Source organism: Cyrtonyx montezumae, unplaced genomic scaffold (genome assembly GCF_038088225.1).
Source record: "Cyrtonyx montezumae isolate F1298 unplaced genomic scaffold, pur_monq_1.0 scaffold_5, whole genome shotgun sequence".
Lineage (NCBI taxonomy): Eukaryota > Metazoa > Chordata > Aves > Galliformes > Odontophoridae > Cyrtonyx > Cyrtonyx montezumae.
In genome coordinates this window covers 3,280,808-3,296,806 of record NW_027072056.1, presented here as the reverse complement: position 1 = coordinate 3,296,806, position 15,999 = coordinate 3,280,808, and the positions used below count along the sequence as shown (strand labels likewise).

Below are 15,999 nucleotides of genomic sequence, written 5' to 3'. Positions count from 1 at the left end.
AAATAAAAGAACGTGTTGATTCAGAAGTCCTCCACCTTTCCAATTCTGAAGCGTAGACATCACCTTGCCCAATGCCCAACGCATCTGCTGAACCCAACGGAAAGGAACTGGAAGGTGAGGGGGAGGGACATTTCCATGCCTAGCTTTGTCTGTGCAGAGGTTGTAAAGGCTCAGCTATGGGAAGAGTTGCAGCACACCCCTGGAAGAAAGGCAGCTTCACAGTGAACGAGTTCTCTCCACTCATCCTCCTGAGCAAGGGCTCAAGGAACAGGTCTCAGACGCACCCCAGTGCTGCAGCTCAAGCGGACTGGACAGCATCCAAGGCAGAGCCCAGATTGAAACAGGCTGAGAGCAGCACACAGCAGCTGTGATCACCTCTGCTGGGCAGATGGATCTCACTCACTTGTGCGTTCCCCTCCCATTCGATTTCATTGTTCCAACTACTTTCTTTTCCGAGAGCTGTGGCCACAATCAGAATACAGCCATTCATTTTCCAGTTATCTTGCAGTACTTCAAGCAACAGGCAAGCAAGATGAAGAGGCCAAATGCCACACAAACAGCAAAGAGCAGATGAACCAGGAAACAGTAAGAAATTCCACTAAGGGAAAAATAACTGGAGAAAACACGGGTGGCCTAAAGGAAGAGGAACTCTATTTCTTGCCTCTTGAAGAACATGACTAGAGGGAAAGGATGGAGACGGTTTAAACTGCTCATCAAAAGCTCCTGATGAGAATGCAAGATAAGCCAAAACCTTTGCTATGTAAATTCACAGGAAGAAGAAAAGGAAAGTTTTTCCACTTCGCTTTATTTCAACGCTTTCACATGTATAAAAAAAAAAAAAACACTGAAACATTTAATTTCACATTAAATTTAGAAAACGCTTTGCTTCTAAAAACACTGAAGTCTTTGCAGGTGAGCACACAAACACGAATCTCTGCCACTGCCTCCTAGCCCTTGGAAGCTGACCAACACGTGGTGGGGGCACAGTTACTGTGCTGGAAAGCCCTCCATCAGATCAGACATGTTTGGGGAGCTCCTGCATCCCAGCACGCAGCCTGCTGACTCAGCTCCTCAAGCTCCAACTGCAATTACTCCACAGATACCCCCCTCTGCTGCAGTCTGAAACACCGTGCAAGGAAAGCAGCACTCCAACTGAGTGCACTTTGAAGAAGCATTATTCCTGGTGTCCATAGTGTCTCAGTGTCTTTTCACTCTCTTTTTTCAGTTCCTCTATGTGAGCATCCAGGCATTCCAGGATGTGCTGAGATCTCAGCTCTTCCTCTTCTAGGTACTGGGCAGCTACTGAGCCAGCTGAAGACGTAGGCAGGACACACTGAAGAGAGAAAGGGACATCAAGTGTTTGGTCACTTCAGGTTTCAATCGGAAACACTGCCAAGCAGCAAGGCACCCAACTAAATACCTCACTAACTGAACAACCCCCTCTATGGGGCTGCATCTATGGGACTCGGACTGGTATCATTGCTAATGCCCCTCCCAGCAGCCTCACAACAGGGGTTCCCCAGAAGAGAAGGGACTGCCAAACTGGGTGAGCACCAGGAATCTCTCTGCTTCCTTTTATTCTGCATTCATGGCTTTCTGCTGCAGCCCCAAAGGGATGCACAGCCAAACTCCTGTGGCAGCTCAGCAAACACCACTTCCATTCAGCCAGCAATGAACCATTCCAGACTCTTTCCCTCACAGTCAGTGATTATTCGTGCTGCTCATATCACTTACCCTCGAGTTCTGAGCTTACAAAAATAACCCTGTTAAGCACAGCTTAAATAAAGGGTTGAAGAGAAGCTTCCTGCACTGGGGCTGGCAGGTGAATTACAACGGTGCTGATTTCCACTACAGAAAACTTGCCCCAGTGTCTTGGCAAGACAGAGTAACTGGTTATTTCCCAGCCCTGCAGTCCCATGGCTTTCTGGCCTTCTATCAACAAGCAGGAACAAAGAATAGCAGAAAAAAGGCTGCAAACAGTAATCCAACCTCCCCTGCCCCACACAAAGCCTCCTCTCCTGAGGTTTAAGGAACTGATTCAAAGACACAGGCACCCAACCGTGAGCACGGAGTCCCAGTTATCATTTGTGCTTCCTTAAAAACTTTCTTTCTCCCTCTCAGACCATACTGAGAGAAACACAGCACATTCCCTTCTACTACATACCAACCCCTAGGGCTCCTCAAGGTCTGAAGTGGAAGTGTTCACACTTCAGTGCTTCTCCTGCAATCTGAAGAGCTTCCATTCAGAATTCACAGCCCTCTAAGTTCCCAACATCTATTTTCTGGGCGTACCCACAAGCAATTTCAGCCTTGAAACAATTAAGACCTATTTTTGGTCTCAATAAGACCTACAGACTTGACAAGCCTCCTCTCACCCATGCATGAGCCTCAGAGACTCCACTCTGGGTTCCCCACCAATTAAAAATAGCCGTTGTCACAGCTTACAGTACACAACCAGGGAGGAAGAAATCTCTACAGACTGCTTGCGACCACACACCTGGAGCAAGGATTGGTGCTCAGGCTTCAGCCCTTCCCATACTGCAGCCCTGCTTTGACAAACTCAGCCTTAGTGCCCCTCTTCTACCTCGTGCCCCTCCAGTCAGTCTGCAGGCCAGCAATCACAGCAGGCATTGAGATACATGGTCTTAAATACCTCAGGCAAGAAGCACTCGAGCCCAGGTTTCATGCATGGTGGGCAAATGCTTCCACAGCTGAGCTGTGTTAAGAGGATGGAGAAGGTGCAAACACTGCTTCCTATTCAAAAGATCACTGACTGGGAAAATAACAAGCTCTGCTTGTGCAATGAAGCACTTATTCCATGCTCTCTTATCAGAAATGGTGCAAAGTGCAACGTGCTGACTACTGCAGACCCAAACCAAACTCAGTCCCAAACTAAAAGCTCAAGCAGAATTCTGAAGCAACAAAACAGGTTGTGGTGCAGACTGATGTACAGCACAACTACAGGGAGATCTGTGAGCTTCTGGAACGCGCTTAGTAATTGTAGCTAACAAAACCTTTCCCCAGAGAGTTCTGACCCGTTATGACATGACTCCCACTGTCCAAGTCATAACCATCCAGCAGTGTTTTCTCCTCCCTGTTTTGGGTTCGACATATGCTTGCAGAATCACACACCACACAGACAGATCATAGATTCAAAGATGTCTCCTTTTGCCACATGAGCTCTCAGTCACGTTGTCGAATGGCAGAGAGCTTCTATAAACTGCTTACCAAAGGTGCAGATTCTTGCTCGTGGTTTGAGTTGGACTGCATGGATGCTCCATCTGGAAAATCTTTGCCATCATCCAACACAAGGAGCAAAGAATCTGTTCCCTGCAGGACAACTGGAGCAAGGGTAGATGACTCTGCACAGCTCTTCCTGCTGGTCTGAGTGGGTAGCACAGGGACCACAGCTCCCATTTCAGCAGGCAAAGGCTGCATCTTCCATCTCTGATGGTGCTGAGTAGTCTTGTCAGGCTTGTGATGTACTTCCTCTGTTTGTTCATCCTGTTTATGCTGTGACTCCTGAGCTGTCCTGCAAGGCAGGTATGAAAACTTAACTGCTTGACAGTTTGCCTCTTAACAGCTGAACTCCAGCAAGAACTCACACAGAAATAACAGTTAACACCCAGTTTACTGATAGGCAGTTTGCACTGTCAGAGCTATCTCTCACTTCCATACGACTCCCTGATGCACATCTAGTCACCAGGGAATTCTCTCACTCTCCTGCTACTGTAAATACCAAAAGCTACCATGTGTACACATCCTAGAAAGGAGAGGAGCACAGCCAACCCTGCCAAACCTAATCCCTTCACCAACAGCAGCACGTACTGTTTCTCTATCTAGAACAGAAGCAGACAAACACTAGCTGGCTTTGCAGAATGCAAATCAGCTGGGACTAAAAGCTACTGCACTACTTCAAGCATAAAGGCAGATTCCAAAACAGTCCTTTTTGTTCTCCCCTATATAATATGCACTGGAGAAAGATGCTGTTCGTAAAGCACGTCATTAAAATCCCACGCATCTCCACTCCTTCTGTTCTCCTTCATGGTAAGGAAACAGCATCCTTGGGTTATGCAAGGCTCACCTGTACTGCATATCCCCAGGCTGAGGCTCTTTGCTTTGCAACTGCTGAGCAGTGCCCTCAGGATGACTCTGGCAGACCTGGGTTGTGAGCTCCAGTTTCGCTCTGGCCTCTGCTAGATCCTTCTTCACCTGCTGGTTCTCCAATTTTAATTTGTTCAGCTCAGCAACATCATCTTCACTGAGTGCTCTCAGGGTGGCATCTTCTCCCTAACAGAGAAGGGCTGATGTCAAACGTAGGTTTCGCAATTCCTTAAAACATCCTGCGATCCTATTTTTGACTTGCAAAATTTTCACAGCTTTCAACAAAGCAAATCAATTTTAAATGCCTCGCTGTGTCTGCACTGAGACAATATGCCTGCCCCCAGGTTGGGGAACTACAGCACTGGGTCCTTTCCACCCCCCCTTCCCCGTGTGTACCTCCAGCACATCCAACTCCACCATTTCCAGCATCTCTGAGAGGTGACAGTTTTCCAGCCACAAGGTTTCCAGCTGAACTAGAATCACCTGAGGAGACACAGAGGCAAACAACAGCTCAGAAATAAAGAACACGACGTGTGCGTGCAGCATCACAGCCATTCAAAAGAATTCAGTGCCACTGCTTGTCACAGCTTTGAAAAAGCAGGAAGACAGGTCCACCACCAACGAGAAGATGTCACCAGAAGGCTCTCAAGGGCTTGGTTGGAAGGCTGCAGGCAGAAGGGAATTATGAAGACAGCAGGGTGGTATTCCAAGCCCTTGGATTCCTCGAGGAGACAGCACACGAGCCTCTGGCAGCTTTTACCCTGTGCTCCACTGCCTTCTTCTCTGCTCTTTCAATCTCCGTCCTCAGCCGCTGCTCTAGGTCTGACATGGAGCTGGAGATGTCCCTCTGCTGTAACTCCTCTGTCAACCTCAAGATCTCCTTTTTCATCCCTTCCAGCTCACCTCTGTGAATTTCCTCATCCTGAGAGAGCTGCTCCTTCAGCTGGAGGAAGATAGGCAAACAGCACACAAGAGCTTTTAGAAGATGTTTCAGCAAAACAGGAAAGTCCAAGCAGCAGAAAGCAAAAAGCTCTATGCAAAAACCATGTCCTTCCTGACTGAAAACCACCTCATCCCAATCCTTCTCCACACCATGAACAAGACATGAGCTGCACGAGCAGCCCCCAGTCAATGAGATCACAGACCCTTGAGCTAATGCCATTCCCCCCCAGTGGCCAACACAAGGCCCAGTACCTTCCCCTGGCTATGTGCAGCAACACTTACATAACACAGATGAGCAGTCTGCCATGCTGCCTTGCTATGGCAGAGATGGTATCTTTAAATAGCCTTAGCTTGACCTTTCTTATTTGAATTTGTCCAAATGCTTTTGATTCAATAGTAGCTTGTAGCAGCTAAAGCTGCCCTTGGCAAATGCCCACAAGCTAGCTATGCACAGGGTAAAAATACATCTCTTTGTTTTCCTAACTCCATTTGATGACCACTAGTCCCCGTATTATGAGAGAATAATCATTCTCTATTTATGTTCCACATGATAGGCATGACTTTATTTTTAGTACATTCAATCTCATTTATCTCTTTTCCAGTTTGGTAAGTCCTATTCCATTCAGCTGTTCCTCATATAAAAACCACACCATCCTTCTGGTTACCTTTTTCCATACCTCATCTTGTTTTATTAAATTCCTTTTGAGGCACCAGAGCCAAACTGCATACACCACTCCGGTAGGCACACCAAATGTTTATTCAATGCAGAATGACAACGCAGTGCAATCTCTTTGTAGTATTCTACATCGTTAACCAGAAATACTGAGCACCCAAACCTCCAGGTTTTGCTCTAGAACATAACTGGAAACCATAGCTCAAGTGGGACGGATGTGTTACAGCAGCACCCATTCCTTCCCTGCTCCTCTTCTAGTCCGGAGCCCGCAGAAGGCTCCAGCTCAGCATTCTGGGCCTGAATTCCTTTGCACTGTTGCCCCTCCAGCATCAGTTTGAGACCCTCCAGCTTACACAAAGCAAGCTGCACAGCCACACACAGCTCACAAACTTGTGAAACCACTCCATCTTCCCTTGGCCACATCTGTTCCCTGCCCTTCGCGTGTCCCTGCCTCCACATCAGCCCTGGCCTTGGCTCCCATCCACGCTTTGCTAACAGAGCACCGAAGCCTCTGCGAGGCACATGACATGCACGAGGAATTGCTGACTCCACAAATGCCTTTCCCACTCTCCGGGAACAAAGTGATGTTACCTTTTTAATCTCCGCCTTTGACTTGGTATGCTGCTCTTCCGTGGACTGCAGCTCTTTGATATTCTCAGCCAGCTCTTCACTCAGCTGTACACACCTCGCATTTGAAGGTACCAGGCTGGGTGCCAAATGTAAAACTACAGATTAGAATACCCCACGAAGGAGAACATGGTCAGGAGAAACTTTGATCTTCCAAGCAGTCTCTCATGTCCGTCATAACTGAAACTGGACTCTAAGCAATCCTTTGGGCTCACGTACCAAAATCCTTTTGAAAGGGATGGGGTTGCTGATTTAATAGATACAGTGGTTTCTCATTTGCTTCTTTGTCATAACGAGATTACCAGCTTCCCATGCGAACATCTGTCTGAAAACCACCAACTCAAAGAGGAAAACTCATTTCTAATCCTCATTTCACGGGTTTAGATCAGGTTCTTACAAGCTGCCTGACAAAGAATCCATAACCTATTACAAATGAAGGTGCTAAGCCTAAGCAAGCCAAAACCCTGCGAACACCCACAGCGTGCAGTGAAAAGCAGCCAGCCAATTAGCTAAACAGCCTCGCTATTAAACTCCAAAATGAATAGCATTTGATTTCTTTAGCCCTTTGATATTTTAAATAAGCCTACCAAAAAAAAATAGAAAATCAGAGAGACTGCTGAACCTGATGAATACAAAACATTTGGCATTGCATTGTTACCCGAGTTTCATCACAGAGCTGGGGGCAGTGAGCAGATAGCTACCTGTCCTCCAGGTGAGTCACCTCCGCCTGCAAGTGCTGCTCCTTCTCCTGGGCAACATCCAGCTGCAGGAGCACGTGCTCCAGCCCTGGGGAAGACAACTGCTCCTCCTGCAAGCGTTCCTCCAAGGCCCTAAGCAGAAAAGCTCAGTGTCAAATCCTGACAGCGCTCCGGCACTCAGCTGGAATTGCCAGAAGGTCTGACCACAAAAAAGCAGAAACCGTGCTCATCATCACCGTGCTGCCCTCACAGAGTGCAAAGCTGACTCCTTCCACGCTTTTTCCTGAGAGTCAGTAGACTTCAAGAGCCAAGAGCAGATTTCTGTTCACCACCCTGGGCATCAACTGATACAGATACGAAAGTGCTGCTTCTGTCCTCAGTGGGAGAACCTGGCATATACACCTGGACACAAGAGCAAAAGCACCAGCAAAACACGGATGCTACCTGATGAGGATTTCCTTTGTGCGAAGAGTTTCAGTCACCCTGGCCAGCTCCTTCTGCAATTGCTCCTGGTGCAGCTTCAAGCTGTCAATGAAATCCTCCTGAGACTGTAAGGTGGCTCTGAGCTCCATCTTCTCTTCCTGTAACACCTGCAGGGGAAGAAGAAATGGCTGCTGCAAGGTGGACTAGATTGGTCTGTTGTTATGAGAGGTTGAACAGACTTTTAAGGAACCCTCACAAACACTGCAGAGCACCACGTGGGTACAAAGGCAGCTTTGAGGTGAATGGGGAACTTCACAAAGTCTTACACAGCCTCACTGCTTCACATTCAGTTTCCCACCAATTCCTCCACTGACCTCAAGCGTCTTCTTGGATTGCCTCAGTTCTTCTTGAAGCCTCAGCTGGTCATCCAGAATCATCTGATTGTTTTCAGTCAGATCATCCACCCTCATGTTAAGCCTCTCCACCTCCAGCTTGTGGGCACAGATAGTGTTGTTGGCTCTCTGCAGCTCGCTGGTTAAGTGCTGGATCTCTGACTGGCTGGCCAGCTCCCCCGACTCCAGAATCTGCATCCGACTGGCAAGCTGAGTCTGCTAACAGCAATCAGTTTGCAGTTGCTTGTATCAGTTCCTATTAGCAAACTGGCATTCAAGTGAAATTCTAGATACTACAGCACAGCAAAACTCTGCTCAGAAATGCCACCTTTCATGGTTTCACATGAAGCCTGACTGTGTGCCTTCCAGGGATAGGGAAGCACTGTTCCAGGGCTACAAGGCAGGGAATGCTTCAGAAGGCAGACAGAACAAAAAACCCAAGGGGCCCCTCTGATTCCAAAAGAGCTTCAAAGAGGGTCCTTGAAAAGAGGATCTCAAATCACTCAAGCTCAGGACAAACTGCCTGGCATTTCCTGCCCATTCACTTAAGGCTGTACCAAAGACAACAACTGCATGCAAGCTTTGCAAACACCATGCACAAGCTAGACACGACCTGACCATTAGCTCCACACCAGGTCAGAAAGCAGCTCCAGGTGCACGGGGAGAGAATAAATTAACCCACCAAGCAGATCAAAACCTGAACTGGGTGTAACCATCAATTACGCTGTGCTTCATGCAGCGGAGTACGTGCTTCTGACAGCCTGCTCCAGTGCTCGCTTTTGAATGTTTCATTGTTTTAATGGCAGACAAAAAGAAATAAATATCGTAGTCATAAGGAATACATGAGTAGCAAACAAAGCGTGCGGGTGTTATTTACAAGCACAACACTTCAGTTCATAGCATTTCTTTCCACGTAGCTAACCGTGGGTATTTAATCAGCCAGCTCTCGTGTAAGAACCATTCCCTTCACCTATTCCCTTTTTGTATAGTGCCTTATAATTTTTAAAGGCTGAAGCAAAGTATTGGAGCAGTCCTTTCCTCTTGATTTCTAAGAGCTGCGGTTCCTGCCGGCTTCAGCATCGCTCCTTGCATGCCACGCAGTGCAGCACAGAAATCAAGGTTCCCCCCTTGACTTGGAGGGCTGTGAGTATTGCAGGGAGGGGCTCAGCCCTGTGTGAGACTGCCAGGCTGCAGTGACAGGCGTGAGGAAAGCCAGCTGAAAGATGGATGTGGTCTCAGTGTGACCTCATGCCAGAAAACAGCCACAAAACGCACTGAAACATCCCAGAATTGAGCCATTTCAGGCTGGGCTTTCCAAAGAGACAGAGGGCTCAGGCGGTCTGCACGCAGGAACTGTGCACCTAACTCACCTAAACTGCACAGGAAAAACCACCCCAAACTTGTGTTCTTCTGCTGAACAGTCCCTCTGTGCGCTCCAAGGACGCATCTGTTCTCAGACAATTGAGCTATCAACGATACAAAGACAGCAGAGCAGCAGGACCTTCTGCTCAGCAACTTTCTCTGCATCATAGATCTGCTGGTGTCAGCCTCTCACAAAGCCCCTGTCAGAGCCAGCTTCAGCCCTGTCATCACACACGTCCTCCTTGCAGGGGCTCCCACTCAAGAGCAGCTCAGGAGCCCATTAAGCGTGAAGTCCCCAGCAAGAGCTTCTTATCAGTGTCTGCTGTGACTGTGTCAGTGTGACAGCTGCTCTCGAGGTCAATTCACCTGGCTCTGCTGCAGCACCACTAACTCACCCAACCATCAGCTTTTCAGGGACAGCAGCCCCATTTACTGCTCGCCTCCAGATGAAAAAGAAAGGGGAAAAACAGCTCCGGAAAATGCTGTTACTTCAGCGCTTTGTGGAAGTATCTGTCATTGGGGAAGACTGACTTTCAACCTCATGCGCTGAGCTGGACACGAACCTTGACCTTACTTCAGCTTGACCTAACTTCTGCTGGCAGACTCCACACTCTTTTTTCCACACTACACTTAGACACGTAAACCTTATTCCACTGGGACACTAGAAGTCACATCAACAGCACCCTAAACTGGATTCAGGCCTGAGAGATTTCACTCTCCTCTCCCTCCTTCCCCCTCCCTGCCCTCTCACCTGCTGCACACCCAGAGCACAAACTTTCAGCACGCATTCACCGCACCTGAACGAGCTCAGACTGCTCAGCCAAAGCCTTCCTCTGTGCTTCCAGCGAGGCCACCTGCTGCTGGTAAAGCAAACGCTGCTTCTCCCAGTCAAGTGATTTCTGACGGAACTCCTGCAAGGACAGCAGGGTTGGCTCAGAGCAGCACATCACACAGCTGACAGGACTGCCCCCATCCAGCTCGTACCCGTGTTTGCTTTCTCTCTCCACCACAACCTCACACTCCCTCCCCACCCTGCGGCAGCACCGTTAACCAGTCACACGATGCACCAACTCAGCAGTACAGAACCCCTCTCACTGTGCTTGGCCACGTTTCCCTCCCTCCCAAGTTAAAATATGAGTGTCAATTACTGCTGTTTCCTAAGGTTAAGTGCTAAAAGATTCACAGCTCGCTGCGTGGATGTGCTGTCTGTCTCGGAGGTTTCAGAGCTTCCAAACCAGGCCACCACTGGAATCACTAGCAAACACTAAGGGCAGAGATCTAACAATGTCCTCTGCTCCAGCAACTGGATGCTACATCCTGTATGTGCCTCTGTTAGCTGTGTCTGCAGGGTACACTGGAGAAAAACGAGCATGGCGGAGCCCAGCACAGCAGGGAGATTAAAGGATGAGATGTGGCTGAGAAAAAGTTTCACTTGTAGCTCTTCCTCCCTCGAAGAAGTGAGATGACAGCCTCACCCCACGGGAATTCATTCCACTCCCACAATTAATTACTCTTCCAGCACTTTCTTCCTTTTACTCAACTGAAGAATAAGAACTTTGAAATAGTTTACCCTGTGCACTTAAGTGGCCTCAGTGCAGGAAACAGTATTTATTGCACGGGCAATTGAGAAGAGCTACACCAAGCACCTCTGAACCACGATTCACACTACCCTTCCTAGCAGTCTGTACAGAGTCACCAGGGGAGCCCAAAAGTCAGTGCATACATGTGAACTGATCAGCAGCTGCTTCCCCATGACCTACCTCCAGCTTCCTGGTCAGTCGGCCCATTTCAGACTGGTCATCCCCTTGCCTCCTGTTATCCTCTTCTCTAGCTTCTCTCAGCTGTTTCTTCCGCAGCTTCTCATAGCTTTTCCTCAGCCTGGCCAACTGCAAGAATTCAGTGAAAGGGGCAACTTTGTTCCAGGCCGCCGGGCAGGAATTAAATAGCACATTGAGGGAAGGCAAACAAAATAGCTTCACGCAAACAATTCCCCCAATCAAGGCCACACAGCTTGCAAATGAAGATTTCTATTTGTATAATGAGCCTATTATACTGATAGGATCACAAAATACGCTGAGTTGTAGAAGAGGAGCAGGATGCCACGCTTAAGTCATGACATCAGCAGCTCCAATTAGACCTCTGTCTTATCACAACGAGAGCATGACTAAAATGTGGATAAGATGGGGCTCTGCGTGTAGCTGTTAACATGGCACCTTCTCTCTCTACAGGCCCAAGGCACCGTAGCAGCAGCAGAACCTGAGGTCCATGTCTTAGTGCCAAACACGGGGGCAGCTCTACACGGAATGACAGTTTCTTTGAGGTTCAAGTGAAGCCCAGGTGAGACTCTCCCACTCAGCAGGAGAAGGAAGACTTGAGAACTGCCATCATACATAATATCAACACTACTTCATCTGTCATCCTCTGCTTAGATTCACTATGTATTTCACAATAACTGGAAAATGCCAACAGAAAATAACACTCCTACGCCTACTGCTAGAATGCTAAACTCTTATTAGAAGCAGGAATGAGGAAAAAACCACCGACATTTAAATGACCCTCTGTGCAAATAATCACTTGCAACATCCGCAGATTTCTCCATCTGATGAGCTTCCCAACTCAACTATTTAAACAAGTTAAGTTTCAAAATGGTCACTACGAACTTCAGAAGACATCATTCCCATAGTGGGAACCGATGGAGAAAAATAAGCCCACGGAAGAACACGTGAGAAGAGCTAACACCTCAATCGAGACCTCGTGATTCAGGAAAGGTTCCCCAGGGCCCTGAGTCAGCAAGGTGCTTAAGCACAATTCAGTGGGAAGGGACAGGCTGTGTTTTGCCAGATGAGGCAGATTACAAGTACTGGTGTTTATTCTTTCAGCAGCCCCAGTGAGGTGGACACTGTACCTGTGATTTTTGGTAACGGTGGTGAAATGAGATAGAAAGAATTTCCCCGGACAGTACTAACAACAGAAGACTGAAGAATACTGCAGCTTAATGCTGCCTATATTAATACTCTGAGGGTAAAACACCAGTGCACTGCAATTTTAACCACAAGACGCACACCCTATTTTTCCCTCTGCAATTCAGGCTGATCTGGCCAAAGCTTAACTCTTAACTTAACTCTCCTTAGCTTAACTCTGCAGCCTATCCACTATTTCCAGTGGGAACACCTACTGTTAGTCATACTGAGCAGTAAGGTGTTGCAAATGAGGACAGATGTCTTCTGTCACCAAAGCCGAGGCTACCAAATTAATTTATGGCTTACAGTGAGCATGAACCAGGCTGAACTCTCCGAGAGGAAAGGTCAGTGCCCTGCTAGCTGCTCGTGCCACTTAACTCACTGCTTCTGACAAGCACGTGGAGACGGGCAGAGCAGAGGCACAAGCATGGAGTGCTGCTGTGCTGCCTGCAGGACCCTGTGTGTGTACCACCTTGTGGTGAACATGGAGCTTTCAGAGATGGAAGCTCTGAAACAACTTTTTTTCCAGGTATCGTCTGAGCATTCTTAGGTGTCGTGTTTCTTTTTTTAAGCATGTTAAGCCTGATATGCTTTGAGAGATGGGGTCGGTCCCCATCATGTAAAATCAGACTCAGTGGAAGCAAAGAGATGATGAGACAGCGTACTGATCTCATCTCAGTTTCTCCATTCGATCAAGGCCAGTTACACCACCACCCATTTTAATTTAAGGAAATGCTGAAGGAGCAAACTGCTGCTGCCTGTACCCATAGCAACTTCCATAGAAGCACTATGGTGACTGGGATTGGAGAACAGAGGACGTTTTTGCACTGAACCTCTGCAGATGTCTAATGCACGAAAACTGCAACTTACTACATATTTCTATTCCTGCACATTTCTTCACTGCCAAGTTCCCCTGAGGTGCCAAGAAGAGGGCTATCGAAGCACAAAAGCATCACTTTGTGCTCAGCACTCTCTTCTGTAAGAGCATAAACACCAAAAGAATGCAAAGCTTAAAAACCACAACAGCAACAATGCCAAGCATTTCATCTATCTGATCACACATCAACTGGGAACTAAGAACCAACCTTCCCTTTTGAAAACTTACCTCCTCTTGGAACTTCTTCAGCTGCTGTTCGTATTCCCTAACCAAGCCCTGCTTGGCTGTTTCCATGTCTTCCAGCTGCTGCCGTAACTTGCCAACCTGAATGAGGAATTAAAAAGCAGGTGAATAAAATAAAGACTTCTCTGTCATTAAATACAGGGATCAGTCTTCATTTTGTAAGTACAGACAGTGGTAGAAGAGGTAGATGAATGTTAAGAGATCCCAGTTTTCCAAGCAAGTGCATGTTTCAATGGGGTGAGTTCTTCTGAAACAAATTAAGGTTATGCCTCTGTCTCTGGTGGCCTGTCTCTGTTCTGGTCTCATGTTTTCAACCAGTTTCTGCCTTTCATTTGGTGACATGAAGCTGACACTTTTGGCCTGTGTCAAAACGTTGCTCCTCTTTGTCATTTTCATCTAAGTGTTTATTATTAGCACCCATTATGATTTCAAACTATCTACCAAGAGAAGAGACAGCTGCATTGTTCTCTTACTGCAGCAAGATGAAGCAGAGATCCCAAATAACGCCTGGACTAAGAAAGAAACAGTGCTTTGAAGCTCCTGGGAAAGACTTCCCTTCTACTGATCCACATCATCCTCCTATTCCTCTTCCTTTTTGTCCTTGATCCTTTTCCCTTTCCCCATCCACGACTCAGAGCATCCACCTCTCTAACTACAGTCTCAGAGCACAGTGAGCCAACAAACATGCAGCACAGTCAAACTGGAAGAAATCATTAGCAAAAATTCATACCAACAAACCGAGAGTACGAATATACTGCAGCAGTGCTTTTAACTGTAATGCACAATTTTGAAATCAGTGCTGGCTTTTGGTGGCACCACGAGAGGCTCTTGCCTTAACTTAGCACAGCTATTTGCAAATGCTGACTCTTTGCTTTGGCTTGACATCTAAGCTAACATAAAGAAACAGCAAAAAAAAAAAAAAAGGCAACTCAAATCTGTTGAAATGAACAGAAATGCAGATCCACACAACGCCAACAGACTCTGAAGTTCAGTCTTCGTGTACCTCTTCATGTTTTTCCTCCAGGGCAGCCTTGGCACAGGAAAGTTCCTGCTCTCGAGCACCCAAGCAAGCTTCCAGTGCCTGGGTCTGTTCCTCCCACTCCGTCTTCTTGTGAGCCACCATGATGTCGATCTGCTTCATCAGCTCCTGCAGCTCAGCTTCACAGGATGTCAGGAACATACTGCTGGAAGGGACCGAGCTTCAGGTCACAAGGAGGAGTGCAGGGATCCTGCATCCCCACACCAGTGATGCCAGCAGAGCAGCACTGAAGGGACCAGCACCTAAGGCAGTACTTTAAGCTCTGGGCAAGTTAGCTTGCAGTGAAATATATGGAATACTGACACACTCATCAAAATGTCTGAGCAATACCTCACAAGTGGTAAGGAACATCACTGGGCAGAGACTACAGCAGGCAATGACCAACGGGGCACACTTTAGAAATGCCAGTCAGAACAAACGGCCCCCACACTTCTACATGCAGTGTGTTTTGTCTTCTTCTAACGTCACAGCAAGCCCCTACGACCACTGGTCCCTTTGTCCTGGTGCTACACGCTACCTATGTAAACCATATTCTGCACTTCCCCTAATTGCTCTCCAGGCACAGGAGTTTTATACCCAGTTTCGGTCACCAGAGGAACCTTCCAGCCAAGCTATCAGCTCCCAGAAACAAAAATTATTGCAAATGCAGACAAAGCCCAAAGCAGAGGGGGCCGGATGACAACATGATAATGAAGAATAAAACATTCCCGATCCACCGGGGAGAGCACGCTCCCTGGCGATGCTGCAGCTTCTAATTTGGTGCAGTAATTATTGAAGCCAATTCAACCAACTCCTCTAAAACTTCACAAGTGCTAAGCCAGGGACAATATTAAGGCTTGCAAGATACAGCCCCAGTGGGCTGTGAACTCCACAACGATCTTCGCCCCTTTAATTTGACTGTCAAATAGAAGGCTCTGAAAAGGAATGGAAATCAATAGGTTAAGGGATTGAAATTTCTCTGCTCCCCCAGAGCGTACGCAGGCTTCACCAGCTGACAGTTTTTCTATAGGGAGAGAAATAGCTCTTAGAGCAGCCAAAATCAGTTCACTCTGTTCTGTGAGTTAACCAAAAATTAGCAGCTATTATGCACAGCAGGAACATTCCCTTCTCAGCATCTGCTGATACACAGCCACGTCTAGACTTGATTTACGAAGATACAGTACTGCTAATCCCGAGTCACGATCGCAAAGACAGCGATGAAAATGGCATCGAGGTCTTTGGTTCTGTGTTAGTTTGACAAAGAAAGCAGGTTGGCACGGCAGCCTCCCTCTGGGACCTCAAAGTCCAGAGGCCTTCGCCTAAGGCAGAGCACTGGGGGCTGTCCGGGGGTGGATGGGTGTCTGCAGCCCCAACACGGAGCAGGAAACCATCGGGCGCTCCCCATACAGAAGCAAAGCCACGTCTCATCAAGCTGGCCGGGCGCTAAGCACCATCGCCTCGAGGCAAGAAGGGGCTTTTCTTAAAGGGGTGAAGAGAAAGAAGTCTTAAGAATTGAGACTACGAGACAGCGAGGGATCACGGCACAGCAAGCCCCAAGCCGTTGGAAAAAAACGGGCACACGCTCGTGCGTACGTACCTCCCCCGGCCATTCCTCTGCATTCCCTCCAGCAGAGCCTCCATCGCACAGCGATTGCCGTTTCTACACAACGAGGCGTCGCT

The 15,999-nt window shown here is 47.8% G+C and overlaps 1 protein-coding gene across 2 annotated transcripts; it reads right to left on the bottom strand.

Moving 5' to 3' along the window:
• Positions 1 to 861: 861 nt before the first annotated feature.
• CEP63 (centrosomal protein 63) lies at positions 862 to 15,987 on the bottom strand. 2 transcript variants are annotated; one of them, XM_065748199.1, is made up of 14 exons: positions 15,917 to 15,987; positions 14,305 to 14,485; positions 13,287 to 13,382; positions 10,982 to 11,107; positions 10,019 to 10,132; positions 7,842 to 8,075; positions 7,489 to 7,634; positions 7,048 to 7,176; positions 6,311 to 6,425; positions 4,865 to 5,047; positions 4,522 to 4,587; positions 4,085 to 4,290; positions 3,229 to 3,532; positions 862 to 1,333 (listed from the first exon to the last, which is right to left on the bottom strand). In XM_065748199.1, the coding sequence occupies exons 1-14, from the start codon at positions 15,958 to 15,960 to the stop codon at positions 1,175 to 1,177; spliced, it is 2,103 nt and encodes a 700-aa protein (XP_065604271.1). In that variant the 5' UTR covers positions 15,961 to 15,987; the 3' UTR covers positions 862 to 1,174. The 2 variants fall into 2 exon arrangements, with proteins under 2 accessions (XP_065604271.1, XP_065604272.1); XM_065748200.1 differs by having other exon boundaries at positions 14,305 to 14,482.
• Positions 15,988 to 15,999: the final 12 nt, after the last annotated feature.